Source organism: Aegilops tauschii, chromosome 7 (genome assembly GCF_002575655.3).
Source record: "Aegilops tauschii subsp. strangulata cultivar AL8/78 chromosome 7, Aet v6.0, whole genome shotgun sequence".
NCBI classification, from domain to species: Eukaryota; Viridiplantae; Streptophyta; class Magnoliopsida; order Poales; family Poaceae; genus Aegilops; species Aegilops tauschii.
The window spans coordinates 432,724,673-432,745,968 of record NC_053041.3 but is presented as its reverse complement, the minus strand read 5'-3'; the positions used below and the strand labels follow the sequence as shown (position 1 = coordinate 432,745,968).

The window sequence follows — 21,296 nt, the reverse complement described above, 5'->3', positions numbered from 1 at the left end:
GTGGTTGCCTTCGAACGATACACTCCCTCGCGTGGTTATCAGCAACAAGCCTATATATTCGTGGGCCTGCGTGGACATCCATGATCACCTTGACCAACAACAAGATAGGGTTACCATGGCGGATTCTTCATTTGGTTAGTGTTATCGTAGTATAGGTCATGGTGAGACTCGGACCTAATTAAGTTTGAGCGCATATACTATGCACGCATGCATGCATATATGAATCCCCGTCGTTGGCTTGAAGTGTGGTGTAACATACATATGCATCATCAATCTAACCCTCACTCAGTGTGGGGATTTCTAGTTCGAAATCACGGTGCCACATCAAACTTGTTCATTGTTACTCAAAAACACACCTCTCCGTACATATGTTTGGGCCACATGCATGCAGTGGTTGTCTTCGGGGACTAGCTACTTGCGTGATTATTGGCGAGCTAGCCCATCTCCGGGGTCGCATGGACGGACATCACTTTGACCAACAACAAGAGAGAGGTTGTACGACCAAGGAGGATTATTCTTGGTCCGTTTTACGATCCATCTTGGTGAGATATATGCCTCTCTGGCCTGCCGACTGAATGTGTGTGTGTGGGGGGGGTTGCTACATCGCACTTTGATAGGTGAACCTCGGTTGGGGGGGCATGCATTCATAGCTTAATTAGGATTCCCTTCGTGGCGACACGAGGGGGGTGGGGGGCTGCTAGCTACTTCGCACTTTGCTAGGTGAACCTCAGTTGGGGGGAGGGGGTAGGCTCATAGCTTAGGATTCCCTTCGTGCCGACACGAGGGGGGGCTGCTAGCTACTTTGCACTTTGCTAGGTGAACCTTGGTTGGGGGGGCATGTGCATTCATAGCTTAGGATTACCTTCGTGCCGACACGAGGGAGGGGTCTGCTAGCTACTTCACACTTTTCTAGGGTGAACCTCGGATTGGTGGGGGGAGGGCATGCATTCATAGCTTAGCTAGGATTCCCTTCGTGCCGACACGAGGGAGGGGGGCTGCTAGCTACTTCACACTTTTCTAGGTGAACCTCAGTTGGGGGGCATGCATTCATAGCTTAGGAATCCCTTCATGCCGACAAGAGGGAGGGGGCTGCTAGCTCTACTTCACACTTTTCTAGGTGAACATTGGTTGGGGGCATGCATTCATAGCTTAGGATTCCCTTCGTGCCGACACGAGGGAGGGGGGCTGCTAGCTACTTCGCACTTTGCTACGGTGAACCTCGGTTGGGGGGGCATGCATTCATATATAGCTTAGGATTCCCTTCGTGCCGACACGAGGGAGGAGGGGGGATGCTAGCTACTTCGCACTTTGCTAGGTGAACCTCGGTTCAGGGGGAGGGGCATGCATTCATATATAGCTTAGGATTCCCTTCGTGCCGACACGAGGGAGGAGGGGGGCTGCTAGCTACTTCGCACTTTGCTAGGTGAACCTCGGTTGAGGGGGAGGGGGCATGCATTCATAGCTTAGGATTCCCTTTGTGCCGACACAAGAGGGTGGGAGCAAGCAATACAGTGCGCTTTGTGAGAGAGGTGTCACATCAAAGTTGCATTTAATATTTGAAAATCAAACCACCCTTTTGATACATAAATTTGGTCCACATGCAAGTGTGTTCGTGTTCTGACCCTCTCCCGCGTCATTTTTCGCCAAATTTATGAACATCAGAAAAGACGGATGATGCAACAAACACGGTTCACTCAAACTAACCGTGTGCCACGCCGGTGCACCTGTCACGCACACATCCGCACAGTACATTGGGCTCCACGAGGCTCCCCCTCTAAAAAATATCTGCCCGCTTTGAGGGTTTTTCTGTTTCATAACACACAGTTGTTATCTCCAGACTGTGTGCGATGTTTCTTGTTCCCAATACCGCCTGCATCGAAAATATTTGCCCGCCTCGAGGGTTTTTCTTTTTCATAACACACGGTTGTTATCTCCGGACCGTGTGCGATGCACTATCATAAAAAATTTCAATAGCCCGGCATTTCACTCCCGCGTTTGACTCCCGCGTAGTAAAATTTTCAGTACCCGCGTCATTTCCTCAAACACCCCGCGCCCCCCTCCACACACACACACACACACACACACACACCAAAACCTCCTCGGGCATGCGCGCGCACACACACACACCCCCTCCCTCGCTCCAAACCCTAGCAAAGTCCCCGCCGCCGCTGCCGCCGCCGCCGCAAGGCCTCCATTGTCAACATCTGCCGGTTTGCTCGTGCAGCTTACCCACCGATCTCCATATCCAGGCCCCGCCCAAAAGAGGTGTACAGCGGTCTCTTCGCCCGACGTCGCCGAGGAAGCTGACGACCATTACTGGCAGCAGGCACTCAAGCAGCGGGCTAGAGTATGAGGGCATGTCTCGTCCGCCGGCTACGACATCGAGGTCATCAACAGCGACGCCCTGAGGCGGGCTGTGTCACAGGTTAAGTGGCCCACCCTGAACCCCTCGGGTTCAACCGCCATCGATCTCATCCATGGCCCCACCGCTGATCTCCTCTGGCTCGCTGTCAACAATTTGCCATTTTACATCGCCATCGAGCCCCTTTTGTCATTTCTGAAGAACATGTTCTGCGACGCTGGCTTGGGATCCACAGCTTCCAAGTCAGACCTCATTGACGGCGACCACGAGGAGGGCACCCTCTCCGGCTCTTCCAAGGGGAAAGAGCCCATCTGCTCTTCCAAGGGGAAAGCGCCCGTCTGCGACATCAGGGAGGGCACCCTACAGCCGTGCTCTTCCAAGGGGAAGGAGCCCATCTGTGACAACATGGAGCGCATCCAGGGTCCATGCTCTTCCCACGGAACAAGCCCATCTGTGAAAAGTGAGGAAACCCATGATTTGTTTATTTCAGTTGTTCACAATGTGATGCTCTATATGTGCAATTATTTACTGTGCAGTACATTTCATCAATCCAGTTTTAAACATACCGATAGGAATGCATATATTTGCTTGTTGTTAAGCCTGTTATAGCTAGCATATGCTTCTTTTAAAGTTTTTTGATTGTTCGGTTGTTTGTAGTTAGCATATGTTCAGTTTCAAATGCTATCTTTGGTTGTTCGTAGTATGCCTTGTTTATTCCAGATATTCACAACGTGATGTTCTATATGTGCAAGTATGAATTATGTAGTTCGATTTCATCAGTACCAGTTTCAACAATACCACTATGAATGACTACATTTGGTTGCTGCATCTTGTAGTTAACACGCCTTTCCATTTTTATTTTACCATAACCGGTGTACTTAGACCGGCACAATACCAGTTTGAATGACCATGTTTGCTTGTTGTTAAATGTTAGGCCTGTTGCAGTTAGCACACCTTTCCACTTGTTTTGCTTTACTAGCGTGCTTAAACCTGCACACTGAAGCCATCTTTTGGAGATTATTTTGTCTGCCATGTGTAATTTTGGTTGATGTTTAGCCTGTTGTGCTTAACATGCTTCTTGAGGTACCTACACAGGACAATTTTCAGAACGACTGTTGTTTTCCATCGAGGTTAGTTTCATCCCATAGCTTATATTTGCTCACTGTTCAGGATATTCGTAGCTGGTACCATATAGGCCGGCGGCTGATAAGGGACTAATCGGTGAATCGGACTTTTAACTGAATATCTGCAACCCATTTTTCCTTACGTTAACTAGGGCCACATGTAATATATCTGAGGCTACATAGCAACATGCACTGTACTTAATGTCTAAATATGCAATCCTAGGCTACATAGCAACAAGGAAGAGTGTTACATTAATGTTCTAATGATGTCTAGATATACGTAGAAGAGCAGCAGCAACAACAACAGCAACAACACAACCCTATTTGTATACTTAACTTAGCTAGAGGTTAGAGTTAGTTTCTAGCTCATTACTAACCCTGAACTAACTCCATCCAAAGAGTTGTTTAGATGGCAGTGTTAGATTGACAATAAATGCACTAGGAGAACTAGCTCCAATTAGCACCTCTTGGGTTGGATACTAATTTTTTTGGTTGGGTTATAGATGCAACTAGCTTAAACTAGACCTCATGTTTAGATATACTTTAGGGCTATTTGAGCCCGAACTAGCTCAAACTAACTGTAACCCATGGATACAGCAGCAGATAATTTTTAAAAACGAACTAAACTCCTTCCGGCCCATAATATAAGATGTTAATTCATCTAATATGTGAGTATATTGGATGTTATAAGATCTTCCTCCGTTCCTAAATATTTGTCTTTTTAGAGATTTCAAATGGATTACCACATATGGATGTATATAGACATATTATAAAAGAGTGTTGTACTACATCATTGTGCCATTGATGTTTAGCTTCTAATATTAACTTGGTGCTTTTAGGTACATATGTCATTGGTAAAGATCCGCGTTTCGACCCTTTCTGCGTATGGGGCAATGAGATATTGATGAACCAGCATCAAGTGAGGAAGCTGATAAAGATTGTTAGTAAAATGGGTCCAAAGATGGCAATTAAAATATTTGTTTACACTTTATCCAAGACAACACCGAACTGCAGGATGGTAAGTAAGAACCTTGCAGCCTTCTTTTTACTTCCCATAATGAGTTGTGTTAGATGACAATGTCTGAAATCTTATTCCTTTGCAGTGGTTGCCAAAGCAGTTTACTCAAGATTACCTCTCAAACTACATGATCGGTGGGCATGCAAAGGTTAAAGTATTTCTACCAGAACATGATGATTATCTAGATTTTTTCATGAAGACCGTGAAGAATGGGCGGTCGGCCATCACAAGGGGTTGGACTAGAGTCGTGCGTGCCTTCTGCATGGAGGAGGCACAATATGGGCATTCCGCTTCACCTTGTTCAGCAACCAGAATATATTTCGCCTCTTCCTTTACCGTCTTTAATAGTACAAGTATACAACTGTGGTTCATCATTCTTTATTTGGTTCTTATGTAATTCTTGAACATATGTACCTATGAATCGAATAATGCATTGGTTGTTTGAACCTAATGGATATGAATAAAGATGTAGCATACATTCAAATTCAAATCCAAATCCGGTACAATTTGGAAAAGCAGCAATTAAATTACGCTCTCCAGGTTGTCACGGCACACACGGTTGGTAAAACACAAACATTTGCGATATGCACCATAATCCGAGACGGTTCACAGAGAGGAAACGTGTGCAAGCATGCACACAATTGCCGTTTGCAAAGCGTGTGCGATGTCAGACAATATCACAAACGGTGCGGGCAAACTAAACGTTTGTGTTAGTTGCCTTATCGTACACGATTCGCAACCATGAACTGTTTCTGATGAAGTATGCATCGTAAACGTTGCACCACAGAATAGCGTGTGCGATAGTTGTCGTGTACGACGATGTTACGACGGTCCGACGTTTCGTAATCCTGTCCGACACTCATACGACGATTAGCTAACCTTCTTAACGGTGAACCGTTTGTGATGGGCCGCGCATCATACACGTTCTATAATAGTGAACCGTTTGTGATGGGCCGCGCATCGTAAATGTAGCACCACAGAATACCGACTGCGATGGCAATGCGAGCAGAAACGAGTAGGAGTACTGTAGGGGCCCTATCCCCGATGGTTTCTGGGTCGTGTGGGAAGGACCCCCCTATCGCCCACACTCACTTGGCGACGGTACCAAATGCCGTCGCGGAAAGGGGTTTTAAACCGTGTGTTTAGGACCGACGCGCACCAGTGGCCTATGGTTCATACTTTCACTAGTGCAAATTCTCTCAACAATGAACATTAATTAGATCATATAAAAATCCCTCAACATGCAACAAAGAATCACTCCAAAGTCACTAATAGCGGAAAACAATGAAGAGATTATTGTAGGTTATGAAACCACCTCAAAGTTATTCTTTCTGATCGATCTATTGGGCTATTCCTACAAGTGTCACAAACAGCCCTAGAGTTCATACTAAAATAACACCTTAAGACACACATCAACCAAAACCCTAATGTCACCTAGATACTCCAATGTCACCACAAGGATCCGCGGGTTTGATTATACGATATGCATCACACAATCTCAGATTCATCTATTCAAACCAACACAAAGAACTTCAAAGAGTGCCCCAAAGTTTCTACCGGAGAGTCAAGACGAAAACGTGTGCCAACCCCTATGCATAAGTTCACAAGGTCACAGAACCCACAAGTTGATCACCAAAACATACATCAAGTAGATCACGTGAATATCCCATTGTCACCATATATAAGCACAAGCAAGACATACATCAAGTGTTCTCAAATCCTTAAAGACTCAATCCGATAAGATAACTTCAAAGGGAAAACTCAATCCATTACAAGAAGGTAGAGGGGGAGAAATATCATAAGATCCAACTATAATAGCAAAGCTCGCGGTACAGCAAGATCGTGCCAAATCAAGAACATGAGAGAGAGAGAGATCAAACACATAGCTACTGGTACATACCCTCAGCGCCGAGGGTGAACTACTCCCTCCTCGTCATGGAGAGCGCCGGGATGATGAAGATGGCCACCGGTGATGATTTCCCCCTCCGGCAGGGTGCCGGAACAGGGCCCCGATTGGTTTTTGGTGGCTACAGAGGCTTGCGGCGGCGGAACTCCCGATCTAGGTTTATTTTTGGAGGTTTGGGGATATATAAGAGGTGTTGGCGTTGAGAACAAGTCAGGGGGACCCACGAGTCAGCCACAAGGCCAGGGGGCGCGCCCTCCACCCTTGTGGTGGCCTCGGGACTCTTCTGGTGCATCTCCGGTACTCTGTGGGCTTCTTTTGGTCCAAAAACAATCTTCGAAAAGTTTCAGGTCAATTGGACTCCGTTTGATATTCCTTTTCTGCGAAACCCAAAAACAAGGAAAAAACAGAAACTGGCACTGGGCTCTAGGTTAATAGGTTAGTCCCAAAAATCATATAAAATAGCATACAAATGCATATGAAACATCCAAGATTGATAATATAATAGCATGTAACAATAAACAATTATAGATACGTTGGAGACGTATCAGGTTCTCACTTTATTCATGGTGCGGTTAGAAAAGTATTGGGTAAATATGGTGTTAAATATAGTGTGACTTCACCCTATCATCTTCTGTCTAGTGGTCAAGTGGAATTATCTAAAAGATAAATAAAGTTAATTTTGCAAAAGACCTTAATAAATCAAGGAAGGGTTGGGCAAAGAAATTCAATGATTCACTCTGGGCTTATAGGATGGCTTTCAAATCATATGGGCGTGTCTCCTTATGAAATGGTTTATAGTAAAGCTTGTCATCTTCCTTTGAAATTAGAATGAGCTTACTGGGTAATCAACACAATTGAAGTATGACTTTAAACAAGCTGGGGAGAAGAGATTGTTAGACAATAGTGCCTTGGATAAGTGGAGAAACAAAGCCTAAGAAAATGTCAAGTTGTTTAAAGAAAAAGTTAAGCTATGGCAAGACAGGAGAATTCAAAGTAGGGAGTTCAAGGTAGAAGACCGTATACTATTATGCAATCTCGTTTCATAAATTTGGCAAGTAAACTCCTATCCAAGTGGATTGGTCCTTATACCATAGCGAAGGTCTATTGCTCTAGAGCAATCAGGTTGGAAGGTGAGCATCAAGGAAATATGAGAATTGTAAATGGCCATAGATTCAAGCATTACATTGTCGGTGACACCATTGGTGTGGAGGTAGAGGAAGTGCACTTGATATCCTCAGAAGAATGTATTAAATGGTAATATCACAATTGATGCAGTGTTTGAGCAAGCAACCAAGCAGGGGTAGACGAAGCTACTGAAATCACAAAATAGAGTATACCCCTTGCAAAGGCCACTTCCCACATCCTCTCATGGTAACAAGTGATGCACTACTTGAGTGACATTTGTCCCAAACTGAGGGTTTTGTTCTTTTTTCATGTACGTTTTTTTCAAGACATTTAACTCTTGAACCATGCGCCAAATCACGAACCATAGGTTTGAATGAACTTTTTTCCATAAAGAACAGGAAGTCGAGAAAAAAATCATAACCTGGGAAAAAGGAAGAAACCCGGAAAAAATGGAAAAAAAGTTGTCTTTTTCACATTTTTGGGAAGCACAATTGTGCCTTTTCACTTTTTGAGAAGCATAATTGTGCTTTATCATGAAGCACAACTGTGCTTTTCACTTCCCGGGAAGCATATCCATGCTTCACGCGAAAGAACAACTATGCTCTCATTTTTTCGGAAAGCACAACTTTGTTTTTCACTTTTGAGAAGCACAACTATGCTTTTCACTTTAGGGAAGCGCTTCACGCGGAAGCACAACTGTGCTTCCGTGAAGTACTTCACGCAGTGAAAACAAACAAAATATTTTTTAGGAAACCTAAAAATACCCAAGCAAAATCCAAAAATCAAAGCAACTCATAAAAACCCAAAATCACATCCAGAAAAAAGGTATTCCCGCGGGTGCACCCATTGTGCGACATATGGCGCATGACACCACATCTGCCCGCCAGCCTGAGCTGTTTGCTGGGCATCCCCTCAAGGGGTGTCCATTGGCTTTTTCTTAAGCTGAAAAATGCTCGCTTTATTGCTCAATAATATTTTTGGGTATACAATTTAGGGCCGAAGGATGTAGAAGCCACATGTGTCGCCCTATAGATAAACCTAGCACGTGTTTCACGAGGGAGTGAGCTTCTAAATTTCAAACTCTCCCTTCAAAAGAAAGGAGCAACTTCTGAACCCGGGACCGTCATATTTTTCTCTCTAATGATGTGGAGAGCTGCTATGCAGCGGCTTCTCCGCCAGTTATCCAAGCAAATCTCACACAATCATCTTCGTGTGCCAGCCCAGGAAGAAAACTTGATCTGATCGCTCCCTCGTTCTGTTTCAGATTTGACCGTTCTCCAGTTGACAGTTAACCGTTAAATTTTGAAGAAATATGATCCTGAAAAGAATTCAGAACTTTTTTGAAAGTTCACAAATTTGGAAAGGTTCATAAATTTGAAAAAACAATCACTAAAAAATATAGCAAAACTAAAAATGTTCTCGGTTTTGAAAAGAGTTCACTAGAAAAGTTCATGGATTTTAAAAAAATTCATCTTATAAAATAAAAGTTCAAAAATCTGAATAAAAATTTAAAATTTGAAGCAGTTCAATTTGAAAAAAAAATCACGAATTTGACAAAAATAATCACCAATTTGGAAAAAAAAGATCACAAAATTGAAAAGGTTCACCGGTTTCAAAAAATCACAAATTAGAAACAAGTGTGCAAATTGAAAAACATTCATGCAGTTGAGGAAAGTGCACAGATTTGAAAAAAGTTCACGAATTTAAGGAAATGTTCATGGATTTGAAAAATCTTCATAGATTTGGAGAAGTTCACGATTCTAGAAAAAGTTCATGAATTTAAGCAAAGAAAAAAAGGCAAAGAAATGGCCAAAGAAAACGAAAAGAGGAAGAAAATCAAATAGAGAAGACGCACACCAATAAGGAAAAGGAGTAACTAGGCACATCAAGTGTGCTTTCCTTGTTGGTTACAGCGGTCAGAATTAATCTAAGGGGTCGAGATTTTGAATTTCGCTTCATGCAACTTATTTTTTGATGTTTGAAAAAAAGGATAAAGAGTAAATGGACCAAGCCTAGGACGGAGGGGGGGGGAGGGGGGAGGGGGGGTGTGCGCGCCAGTTTGTGGAATACACTATAACCGACGCTGAGGGCGTCAAATAGGAGTTGGAAGTGATAAGCTACTGACCATTCCTTTCCACCTCGTCGGCTGCTGAGGGCCTTCTCTTGTCGTCCGCAACCAGCACAGTAACACCCACACGTACAGGTACAGCCAGCCTAGTGACCTCGCGCCCCTGTGTCTCGCTTCATGCGAGACAAAGGAAACCGTCGCCGAAAGGTGCCGTGAGTTGGGCCAGCCCTGGCGCGCGGGAGCCACAACCTTGTTTTTTGTATTGTTTTTTTCATGGGTTTTGTTTTTTATTTTGTTTATACTTCCAAATATTATTACAAAAATCACTCCATATAAAAACATTTGAAAAAGTTCACCAAGCATTTGAAAATTGTTAAAGGTGTATAGAGGAAATGTTTACCACGTAAACGAAAAATGTATACAAAAAAATAGAATGTGTATGAAACAATTCGATCATGTATTCAACAAATGTTAATCTAGCATTCGAAAAACTGTTGAAAAAATATTTTAAAAATGTTAGTCAACCATTTGGAAAATGTTAAATGTGTATAGAAAATATTTACCATGTATTAAAAATGATCAAGCAAATTGATCATGTATATAAAAATGTTAATCAACCATTTGAGAAAATATTGAACAAGTAATTGAAAAATTCTAATCAAGCATTTGGAAAATGTTAAATATGTATAAAAAATGTAGCCCATGCATCAAAAATGGTAGAAAATATTGATCATGTATACAATAATGTTAATAAAGCATTTAAAAAATATTGAACAATGTTAGTCCAGTATTTGTATTTTTCTTAATGTGTATCAAAAAATGTTGATCATATATTTAAAAACCGATGGAAAAATGTGGTCATGTATATAAAAATGTTAATCAAGCATTTGAAAAAGTGATGAACAAGTATTGGAAAAATATTAATCAACCATTTGGAAAATGTTAACTGTGTATAGAAAATGTTGACCACGTGTTCAGAAAATTTTAATATTGCATTTAGAAAATGTTAAAAGTCCATAGAAAAAATGTTGACCATGTATTTAACAATTTTTAATCTTGTATTTGAAAAATATAATCAAGCATTTTAAAGAGGTTTCAAAGTGTGTGTAGGAAAAATGTTCACCACATATTAAAGAAAATTAATCTTTTATCTGAGAAATCTTAATAAAGTATTTTAAAATTTTAAAATTTGTATAGAAAAAATATTGTTCATGTAATAAAAAAGTGTTAAATTTGTATTGGAAAAATGTTAAATGTGTATTAGAAACAAGTCATTGACATGTACAAAAAAATGAAGAATGAAAGAAAAAAGAAACAAATAAAAAAAAGAATAAATAAAAAACAAATAAACGGATGAAAAAGTAGTGAAACCGATAAAGAAACTAAGAAAAGGAAAAAACATTGAAAACCAAGAAAGAAACAAAAAACCAAAGGGAAAAGGAAAATGAGTAAGAAAAGAAAAAATGATAAAAAATGAAAGAAGAAATGATAAAAAATGAAAGAAATAATGAAAAACCAAATAAAAAACGAAAGAAAAAACCCAAAAAACGGACAAAAAATAAGGAAACCAGACAAAAAAAAGAAAACAGAAAAACCCGGAGAAAACTAAAAAATGGCGGAAAAAGAAAGAAAACAAAAAAAACAGTTAAATTAGAGAAAGTAACGACGAAAAACTGGTGAAAAGAAAAACAAAAACAATATGGAAAACCAGTGTGATAACCGACACTTTTCCTTTTAGTAGGCCGCGCCCTACTTATTAAGCACGAACTTGATGTTAGCTCAGTGCCAATAGTACTGCGAAGCAACGAGAAGATCACAAGATTTATCCCTTGCGCTACCCTTTTTTTTACTCTATTTCTTGCAAAAATAGTCGTGAGTGGGTTGGCCCATTACTGTACACGCTTCACGCGAGAGATCCTTTCGTCTCGCATCAAGTGAGATATATTCGCCGCACACGTGACCTCGTATGTGGCGCGTTCTGCGTCATATATACGCGCGACACACATGGGCTTCCCCCGACTGTGCCTGTCCAGTGGAGCAGCGAGCGCCGAGCAAACTATACCGAGCCGATTATTGTACCGGCTCGGCTACCATGTCGTCTGTTTTTTCCCACTTGGTGCATTGCAGCGAGCCGGTTCATTCTAGCGGTCCATGCGTCGTACCAGACTATTTTTCGGCCAATTTTTTGTTTTAAGCATTTTCGAAAAACATGAACATTTTTTTGAAATTTTTGACCATTTTTTTTGTAAAACACAAAGTTTTTTTGGATTTCGTACCATTTTGACATTTTGAATTTCTTTTTGGAAACACAGAGAATTTTTTGAAAATTCAAGAGCATTATTTGAGTTTGTAGATAGATTTTGAAAACGGGAACATTTTTTAATATCCAAAAATTAAAATACATTTTTTGAATATGCAAACAAAATTTTAAAATGTGAATTTTTTTAGAAATTTCAAAACAAAATTTTGTTAAATGTATTTTTAGTCCCCTTTTTAAAAAAACACGAGCAGTTTCTTAATATGTGAAAAAATGTTGCAAATGAAAACATTTTATGAAAAATTTGAATATATTTTAAAAAGGAAAAAAGAAACAAGAAAAACCCGAAAGAAGACATAGAAAACTAGTAAAAAATGAAAAGAAAGAAAAACCCAGGAAACTTCTACAAGGTTCCCAAAACCGATTAGGAGCCTTTTAGAAGGTCCCCAAAACTGGTGGCTCGCCGTATAATGTAGCTTTGGGATGGCCCGCCTATCGCTCCATTAGTCGATTGAAGTGTGTGTAGCCTCAACTAATTGCCGTAGAATGCGACAAACAGGAAATCGTGCCAGCCACCACACTACCATCGAATTGATCCACCATGTTCCTTTTTTCTCCTATAATGTATGTGCTCTTCTCTATTACACCCCCTCCCTCAGGCCTTGGCTCTAGGATGTCGCCCTCCCCGTCTAGGCGGAAGCCAACCCTAATTGGGACCACCTGGAGGCAGAGGACGATGAGGAGCTCGCCATTTATCCCTCCATCCAGCAGCCGATGCATGTCACTAGAGGACCTCAACGCCGTTAAGGCAACCGAGCGCCATCCCCGACATCCTAGCATTGGTGGAGCGATGCGACATCCAACTCGTCCAGGTCGTCGCTTCCGGCACTCCAGTGTGTCCCACTTGGTTGGCGTCTAGTTCATCCACGATGTCTGTGTTGTCCTTGTTCAAGGACGAACAAGTGGTCCACATCATCCACCAGCAGTCGTTAGTCATAGAAGATTCCGTCGCCTACCGCCAAAAAAACGGGGAGGCGCTCCGGAAAGGTATAAGGGCTTCCCAATGAGAAGGCATAAACATAGCCGGACCAAAGCCATCAACATTCACCTCCGCATCGGATGCCTGCAAGATGCATGGAAATGGGGAAGGGCAAATGAAGTTTGTCGTTGGAGGGGAGGTTTATTTGGAACAACTCTTAGTTGTCCAAACATGTCCACGTACATGTTTGGACATGAGACATGTGGGGGAGGAAATTAGACAGTTGCCCTCGGAGATGTCCTAAACCTATATTACCCTACCGAATAATGTGGTAGCCAAAGTTTTCATGGCTCATGATTTAGCTAATTATTATCAGGAAATGAACTAGAGTTGCCAATTTGGGCCAAAAAATTAATAGCAATAGAAACAAAATAATAAAACTTCAGATACAACCTAGACATTGATAAAATTTTAGTTTGCTTCCCTTTTGGATTTTGATTAGTTATAAAACTTCAGACACAACCAAAGACATTGATAAAATTTAGTTTGTTGTTCTTTCAGATTTTGGTTATTTTATAAGGAGATTCAGATTTTTTTTAAGGAGATTTTTATTAGTTTTTGGGCGCCCGTGCATCCGCTTTAGGCCGCCTTTCCAACCGCCAAGGGCCGTACTTTTCCCGTGCACACACTCAGCAGTCACACACCACCGTCCGGTGCTTATTTAGACACCCACCCACAGGCCACTGCCCCATCATCCCATCCACACTCGCAGCCATACACACAACACACTGTCCGTCCGTCCGTCCGACCGACGGAGAGCGCGAGAGGCACACACCGCTTCCTCCTCCTTTGCTCGGCGCGAACAAGGACATGTCGTCGTCCTCAGCGGCTCCCATGGAGCGGCACCACTCCATCGACGCGCAGCTGCGCCTCCTCGCCCCCGGCAAGGTCTCCGAGGACGACAAGCTCGTCGAGTACGACGCCCTCCTCGTCGACCGCTTCCTCGACATCCTCCAGGACCTCCACGGCCCACACCTCCGCGAGTTCGTACGTACTCTTAATCCATAGTACTTTCCATTGACCTTTCCCTCCCCTGACGAGCATGAAAGGAGCCTGACCTCGCCGGCCGGCCGTCGCTCGCTGCAGGTGCAGGACTGCTACGAGGTGGCGGCGGAGTACGAGGGCGACCGCGACGCGGCGCGGCTGGACGAGCTCGGCGGCAGGCTCACGGGGCTGGCCCCGGCCGACTCCATCGTCGTGGCCAGCTCCTTCTCCCACATGCTCAATCTTGCCAACCTCGCCGAGGAGGTGCAGATCGCGAACCGCCGCAGGAACAAGCTCAAGCGCGGGGACTTCGCCGACGAGGCCTCCGCCACCACCGAGTCCGACATCGAGGAGACGCTCAAGAGGCTGGTGTCCGACCTGGGCAAGACCCGCGAGGAGGTGTTCGACGCGCTCAAGAACCAGACCGTCGACCTCGTCTTCACCGCCCACCCCACGCAGTCCATCCGGAGGTCACTCCTCCAGAAGCACGGCAGGTTGATTTCTTTCAAATTACTCCATTGAGCCAGGCAGCCATGAAATGAATCGGGTTCTGTTACCACAGTAATTTCTGTTGCATTTCGAAGCTTATTATTAACAGAGTAATGGAGCTTCTGTGCGCGCAGGATACGGAATTGCCTGAGGCAGCTCTACGCCAAGGACATCACGGCCGACGACAAGCAAGAGCTCGACGAGGCTCTTCAGAGAGAGGTATACGTGTTGCACAATCACAGCTCCAACTAGCTATATGCGTGCATGAGAATTTTGCTTGATGAACATAAAATGTTTGGGGAGAAGTTATTTGGGAAATGTTGTGTAGCAGCAACAGCAGCAGCATCATCATCATCATCAATTTTGCAACGATAATCAAACCAGAGAACATTCGCTGGACCGGATGGCAATTGCGAGCATTTTTATGGCAAGTTTAGTTGTTGTGAGGATGGCAAGTTTAGAGCGGCAATTTTCTGGCGAAAATAGAATTGCAGCGGAGTTGCCATGCGTGCCAACTAAAATTGCCACGCTCGCTAACACAAATTGCTTAAAAAACGTTCCCAAATGCTATCACTCCCGGCATACGTTTGCGGCTATTGGGGTCCTTTTCCAATTGTTGTTCAACTCTATCATAATTTTGGATCCACTAAACCAGGCGAGGGGTGCAGTAACATTTAATCGCTATGCTATTTCAAGCATGTCCATAAATGTTTTTTTCCGCGAATACGCAAGGGTTGAGTTTTTTTTTCATTCATAGAAGAAGAGTGACAACAAATTATTACAGACGCTCACTTAGCCATATGCGCTAGAGGCATGGTAGCGGGCGTTGGAGCATACAGAAAGGGAATTGCTTAGCCCCCAAAACACTGAAAAACTAACTCTCGGGTATGATGTTTTTATTCCGGTGGCGCCGGCCATAGCCTAAAGGCGCACCTCGTCTTTGATGGTTGCGAAGAGATGAGATACCGATGGTCGGTCACCCTCGAAGATGCAACCGTTGTGGTGTTTCGTATCCATCAAGCGGTGAGGATGAGAAGAGTTATTGTTTGAGGCGGCGAACCATGCCGCTGTTGTCGATTTGAGTTATGTGGTGTGAGTGAATATACTAACAAGGTGACATGTTAGACTTCCCTCTTCCTCAGTGGTCTCTTGCCACATATAGTATCCTAATCTTGGTCTTTGGGTTCAGTCATACGTTGACGGAATGATTAAAATTAAATGTATGGACGCCTAGTGTCACCTGAGAAGGACAGAAATTGTTGAGTATATACACTTTACAATATATTAGCAGAGTTCGAGTTCATCTTCACTTTGGTTTTGCACTAAACAAAGAGCATATGCCTTTGCATGAACCGCCAAGGGTATGTGGAAATATTATACTGGCTGTTTGTATGAAGTGCCGTAATTGACTTCACTAGATCCATGTATTTGACGAATCAAAGGATTCTTTGGTTCTGCTATAGGAATGAAATGTCATAGTTGTGTGCCACTTTTTTTTTTAAAGTATTTTCCTGGCAACATGTCCTGAAAAGAAATGTCATAGGTAATTGAGTAATCTGCTGGGTTAGCCTATGATTCAACCGGTTATTTCCATATTATTATAATTTACCTTTTCACTTTTCAGTAAGATGCCGATAAATTCGTTGTATTTCAATAAGTTCAGTAGACGTTAATATTGAATTCATGCTCCAACCAACTCATCCAAAAGTCTGAACTGGTGAAGAGAGGCGGACAATATATTTCAACACCCCTCCCTCATGTTTAGACTTTTTTGGTGCTTAGACATGAGATCGATGTAGGATGCACAATTTTTTTTTACTTTAATATTGCATTTGGAGGGTTTTGAACCCAAGACCTCTTAGTTCTGATACCATATTGAATTCCATGCTTCAGTCAACTCATCCAAAAGTCCGAACTAATGGAGAAAGGTGGACAATATATTTCAATAGTCAAAATATTCCGACCATTTCAGTAGTACACAGTAATTCAAATAATTTTCAAAATACTTTACAATATTTCAAAATTTTGGTTGAATTTCAGTGAACATTTGGTCCATGTCCGTTGGCCGCAATGCAAATGAAATCACTTAAGTTCAATGAATTTTGTCCATTTCCGTAGTGGTTGAAATATTTCCAAAATCGGAATTCAAGGCCACTTTGTATACTTATAATAATATTGGATTGTCTTAATTTTAAATTTATCTATTTGCAAACCACCATTAATATGAGATAACTATCATAGGGCTCCGACGTTAATTGACTTGTCATTTCTTCACCTGCAAAAAAAAAGGATACCGCTCAATCCTTAGGAGTTTAGACAAACCAGTTTGGTTTAGTAGGATCCTCAACACTACAGGAAAATATGGCTGTGTTGCATAATAGCTTTCGAGACTTAGAATGATGCTTCATAAAAATATTTGCTTTAATAGGGTTTAAACTTTTGGTTAAAAAAATCGGTCCTCACAAAAATATCCATTTTCAGAAATTACTTTAGAATTATTTTGAACAACTTTCATTGAATTTAGATGAAGCCCAACAAAATTTCATTTCATTTAAATTTAATTAATCTTATCTGAGATGAAAAATATTTGATACCTACCGAAATTTCAAAAATTGTCAAATTTGAGCACATATAGGCTACAGCTATACATAAATAGGACCAAATCAGTTACTTTGCATTGGAAATATAGTTATTTGTTCTTAAAAATTGTCACACTACGCGACCATTTGAAAAAGTTCTTCATTGCCACCACTACATTATTTTAATCCTTGTGAGAAATTAAGTAATATGTTTCTGGCAAAAAATACATCGATCAAAAACAACTTGATTAAATAGTGAGAAAGTGTGTCAAGGTTCTTGCTAAAATTATTACATTGTTTGTACACACCAGATCTTATTTTTCATGAACAATGTATAGCCGCTTTTGTCTAACCTACATTCCCTATCACCATTTGACCTACTATGTTTATTTTCTCACTGAACCATGCAATTTGAATTATATAACTATTTGAATACTGTTTTCCAGAGAAGAAATCTACTGGAATCTGGCATCCTTCTGTGTATTTCCTCTACTTATCTTCTTCTGTCATACACTAGTAATCACGTTTTTGCTAATTTGGGTCTCCTCACAGATTCAAGCTGCTTTCCGAACTGACGAAATCCGGAGAACACAGCCCACTCCACAGGATGAAATGCGTGCCGGGATGAGTTACTTCCATGAAACTATATGGAAGGGTGTACCCAAGTTCTTACGCCGCGTGGACACAGCTCTTAAGAATATCGGAATCGATGAGCGTCTTCCATACAATGCTCCTCTCATTCAGTTCTCTTCTTGGATGGGTGGTGACCGTGATGGTGAATTTCTCCTCACATGTGTTGTTTCTCATTTAACTCTCTCTTTTATTTCTCCTTGAGAGGCCAACTCTATACATTTTTCCTGTTCAAACTGCATAAGATTGGGTGTCAGTTACTACTATGTTTCCTAGTCTTGGCAAGTGGTAACACTTTTTTTTTTCTGAAACTCTGTCCCTGGCTATGTAGGAAATCCCAGAGTCACACCAGAGGTGACAAGGGATGTATGCCTGTTGGCCAGAATGATGGCTGCTAACTTGCACTTCTCACAGATAGAAGAGCTCATGTTCGAGGTATTGCTTAAAAGCTTCTCACTTCCCATGTCGATTTGCCCTTTTAGTTTTCTTTGCTTGTAGGTTCAAATGCTAATTGCTTATCCGAATGATTGTATTTCCGTTATTCATTTAATGGAAAGGGGTTATGCCTGGTTCAAAAAAGAAGAAACTAATTGCTTATCTTGTACATTTGGCAGCTCTCGATGTGGCGATGCAACGATGAACTTCGCGTCCGCGCTGAGGAACTACACCGCGCTTCAAGGAAAGCCGAAAAACATTACATAGGTAAGACAAAGTAGTTTTGTGTCCATTTCAAAAAGTGATTTTCATCCCTATGTTGGTGTGTTGTTTCAAGGATCTTGAATTGCCATTTGTGCTGTTTTGCCTTGTCAATCAGTTTAGCTTCGAGGATCTTGAATTTGCTCTGCTAATCCTGTCTGTTTCAATACTAAAAATTTGAGCTACTGATGCAGAGTTCTGGAAGCAAGTTCCCCCGACTGAACCTTACCGTGTGATACTGGGCTATGTGCGGGACAAACTGTACTACACACGCGAACGTTCCCGCCATCTTCTCACCAGCGGGTCTTCTGACATCCCCGCGGACTCCACCTTCACCGATGTCGAACAGGTGATCAAACGGGCACGCCTCCATGGCGATTCATCCATTGTTCCCGCATGTGGTTATGATTGTTGCAATGTTGCTGAGCACATTTTCCTTTATGATCTGACAGTTCCTGGAGCCCCTCGAGCTGTGCTACCGATCACTGTGCGATTGCGGCGACAAGACCGTCGCCGACGGGAGCCTCCTCGACTTCCTCCGTCAGGTGTCGACCTTCGGCCTGTCCCTCGTCAAGCTCGACATCCGGCAGGAGTCGGACCGGCACACCGACGCGCTGGACGCGATCACCGCGCACCTCGGCATCGGCTCGTACCGCTCGTGGCCCGAGGAGAAGCGGCAGGAGTGGCTGCTGTCGGAGCTGAGGGGCAGGCGCCCGCTGTTTGGCGGCGACCTCCCCATGACCGAGGAGGTGGCCGACGTCCTCGGCACGTTCCGCGTCCTCGCCGAGCTCCCGCCGGACTGCTTCGGCGCCTACATCATCTCCATGGCGACGGCGCCGTCCGACGTGCTCGCCGTCGAGCTCCTGCAGCGGGAGTGCCACGTGGGGCACCCCCTCAGGGTGGTCCCGCTGTTCGAGAAGCTAGCCGACCTGGAGGCCGCCCCCGCGGCCGTCGCGCGGCTGTTCTCGATCGACTGGTACATGGACCGGATAGGCGGCAAGCAGGAGGTCATGATCGGCTACTCCGACTCCGGCAAGGACGCCGGCCGCCTGTCCGCGGCGTGGCAGCTGTACAAGGCGCAGGAGGAGCTGGTCAAGGTGGCGAAGCAGTACGGGGTGAAGCTGACCATGTTCCACGGGAGGGGCGGCACGGTCGGCAGGGGCGGCGGGCCGACCCACCTGGCCATACTGTCCCAGCCGCCGGAGACGGTGAACGGGTCGCTCCGCGTGACGGTGCAGGGCGAGGTGATCGAGCACTCGTTCGGCGAGGAGCACCTCTGCTTCCGGACTCTGCAGCGGTTCACGGCCGCCACCCTGGAGCACGGCATGCACCCGCCGGTCTCCCCCAAGCCCGAGTGGCGCGCCCTCATGGACGAGATGGCCGTCGTGGCCACGGAGGAGTACCGCGCCATGGTCTTCAAAGAACCACGATTCGTCGAGTACTTCAGATCGGTAGGTTCCTGACAAGATCAATGCCTGTTGTATCGACCACAAATAGCGTGGTAATGAATCTGTTTCCCTTGTAGGCGACACCTGAGACAGAGTACGGCAGGATGAACATCGGCAGCCGGCCGTCGAAGAGGAAGCCGAGCGGCGGCATCGAGACGCTGCGCGCCATCCCGTGGATCTTCGCCTGGACGCAGACGAGGTTCCACCTCCCCGTGTGGCTCGGCTTCGGCGCCGCGTTCAAGCACATCATGCAAAAGGACATCAGGAACGTCCAGGCCCTCAGGGAGATGTACAACGAGTGGCCCTTCTTCAGGGTCACGCTGGACCTGCTGGAGATGGTGTTCGCCAAGGGAGACCCCGGGATCGCCGCGCTCTACGACGAGCTGCTCGTCGCCGACGAGCTCAAACCCCTCGGGGAGCAGCTGAGGAGCAACTTCGAGGACACCAAAAAGCTGCTTGTCCAGGTGAGGAGGATTCACATTCTTCTAGCTAGCTCCACATTTCATGGCGATTTCTAATCATCTCTTGCCGTGCAGGTTGCTGGACATAGGGACGTTCTTGAAGACGACCCGTACCTGAAGCAGCGGCTGCGGCTGCGGGACCCGTACATCACCACCCTGAACGTGTGCCAGGCCTACACGCTGAAGCGGATCAGGGACCCCAGCTTCCAGGTGACGGCGCAGCCGCCACTGTCCAAGGAGTTCGCCGACGAGAACCAGCCGGCGTCGCTGGTGAAGCTCAACGCGGCGAGCGAGTACGCGCCGGGGCTGGAGGACACGCTCATCCTCACCATGAAGGGCATCGCCGCCGGCATGCAGAACACGGGCTAGATTCAGATTGCCAAGGTTTTTGCTGTGTGCTTGAATCTGCGCAGTGCTGAAGGCACCAGCTGCCACTGGATTTCTCGGTTCCCCCGGGTGGCCGGGTCACTGCGCCTTCTTTTTGTGCTGGAGAAATAAAATTGTGAAAATAATGTATAGATGCGTGACTGATGTATAAACAGTATAAACTCTTCTGTGCGGCTAATGGCACATAAACTCAATATATACTCTTTCATGCAATGGTATTTTGCATTTTATAATATTCAAACAATGATAAGTGCACATGTGACACGAAGCGATTCCGCCTGATGTTTTTTGATGACAATTTTAGTTACACGAGGATGGCAACTTTAGTTGTGAAACATGGCAACTTTATGTTCAATGACAAGTTTTAGTGTTTTCTTGTTTTCTTGTTCCTCTTTTCGGATGGCAAATTTAGTTGTAAAAACGTCAGGGTAGTCTTACTTCGTGTCACATATGTGACACTTACCATTTGAGTAATTTTTTTGCCCTAAAAATGAGGGTTAAGACCGTCGGTCTCTGATCGATGCACGCTGGCACAACCATCAATTTGTAAGTTAGAAGAAAAATATATAGAAAAGCCACACAGGACGACCAAGGAGAAAGAACTACACAAATCATATTATTGGTCTGCCATCATATCGATTGAACAAATATCGATCTGTCGTCTAACATAGGTTGCACCGAGAGATCATGGACATGCGAATCTTTCTACCGGTGAAGATGGGC

At 44.0% G+C, this 21,296-nt stretch overlaps 1 protein-coding gene across 1 annotated transcript; it reads left to right on the top strand.

The window, feature by feature from the left end:
• The first annotated feature begins 13,556 nt into the window (after positions 1 to 13,556).
• LOC109749320 (phosphoenolpyruvate carboxylase 1) lies at positions 13,557 to 20,786 on the top strand. Its single transcript, XM_020308284.4, has 10 exons — positions 13,557 to 13,886; positions 13,986 to 14,377; positions 14,507 to 14,591; positions 17,504 to 17,726; positions 17,913 to 18,016; positions 18,196 to 18,283; positions 18,472 to 18,626; positions 18,730 to 19,728; positions 19,803 to 20,189; positions 20,262 to 20,786. Exons 1-10 carry the CDS (start codon positions 13,710 to 13,712, stop codon positions 20,553 to 20,555), a joined length of 2,904 nt encoding a protein of 967 aa, XP_020163873.1. The 5' UTR covers positions 13,557 to 13,709; the 3' UTR covers positions 20,556 to 20,786.
• Positions 20,787 to 21,296: the final 510 nt, after the last annotated feature.

What these genes read in the sequence shown, in the direction of transcription:
- LOC109749320 (XM_020308284.4), top strand. Translation starts at nt 13,710, where the DNA reads ATGTCGTCGTCCTCAGCGGCTCCCATGGAGCGGCACCACTCCATCGAC. An exon ending in ACGAGGCTCTTCAGAGAGAG is followed by an intron (nt 14,592 to 17,503) that starts GTATACGTGTTG and finishes GTCTCCTCACAG; the next exon opens with ATTCAAGCTGCTTTCCGAAC. An exon ending in TAGAAGAGCTCATGTTCGAG is followed by an intron (nt 18,017 to 18,195) that starts GTATTGCTTAAA and finishes TACATTTGGCAG; the next exon opens with CTCTCGATGTGGCGATGCAA.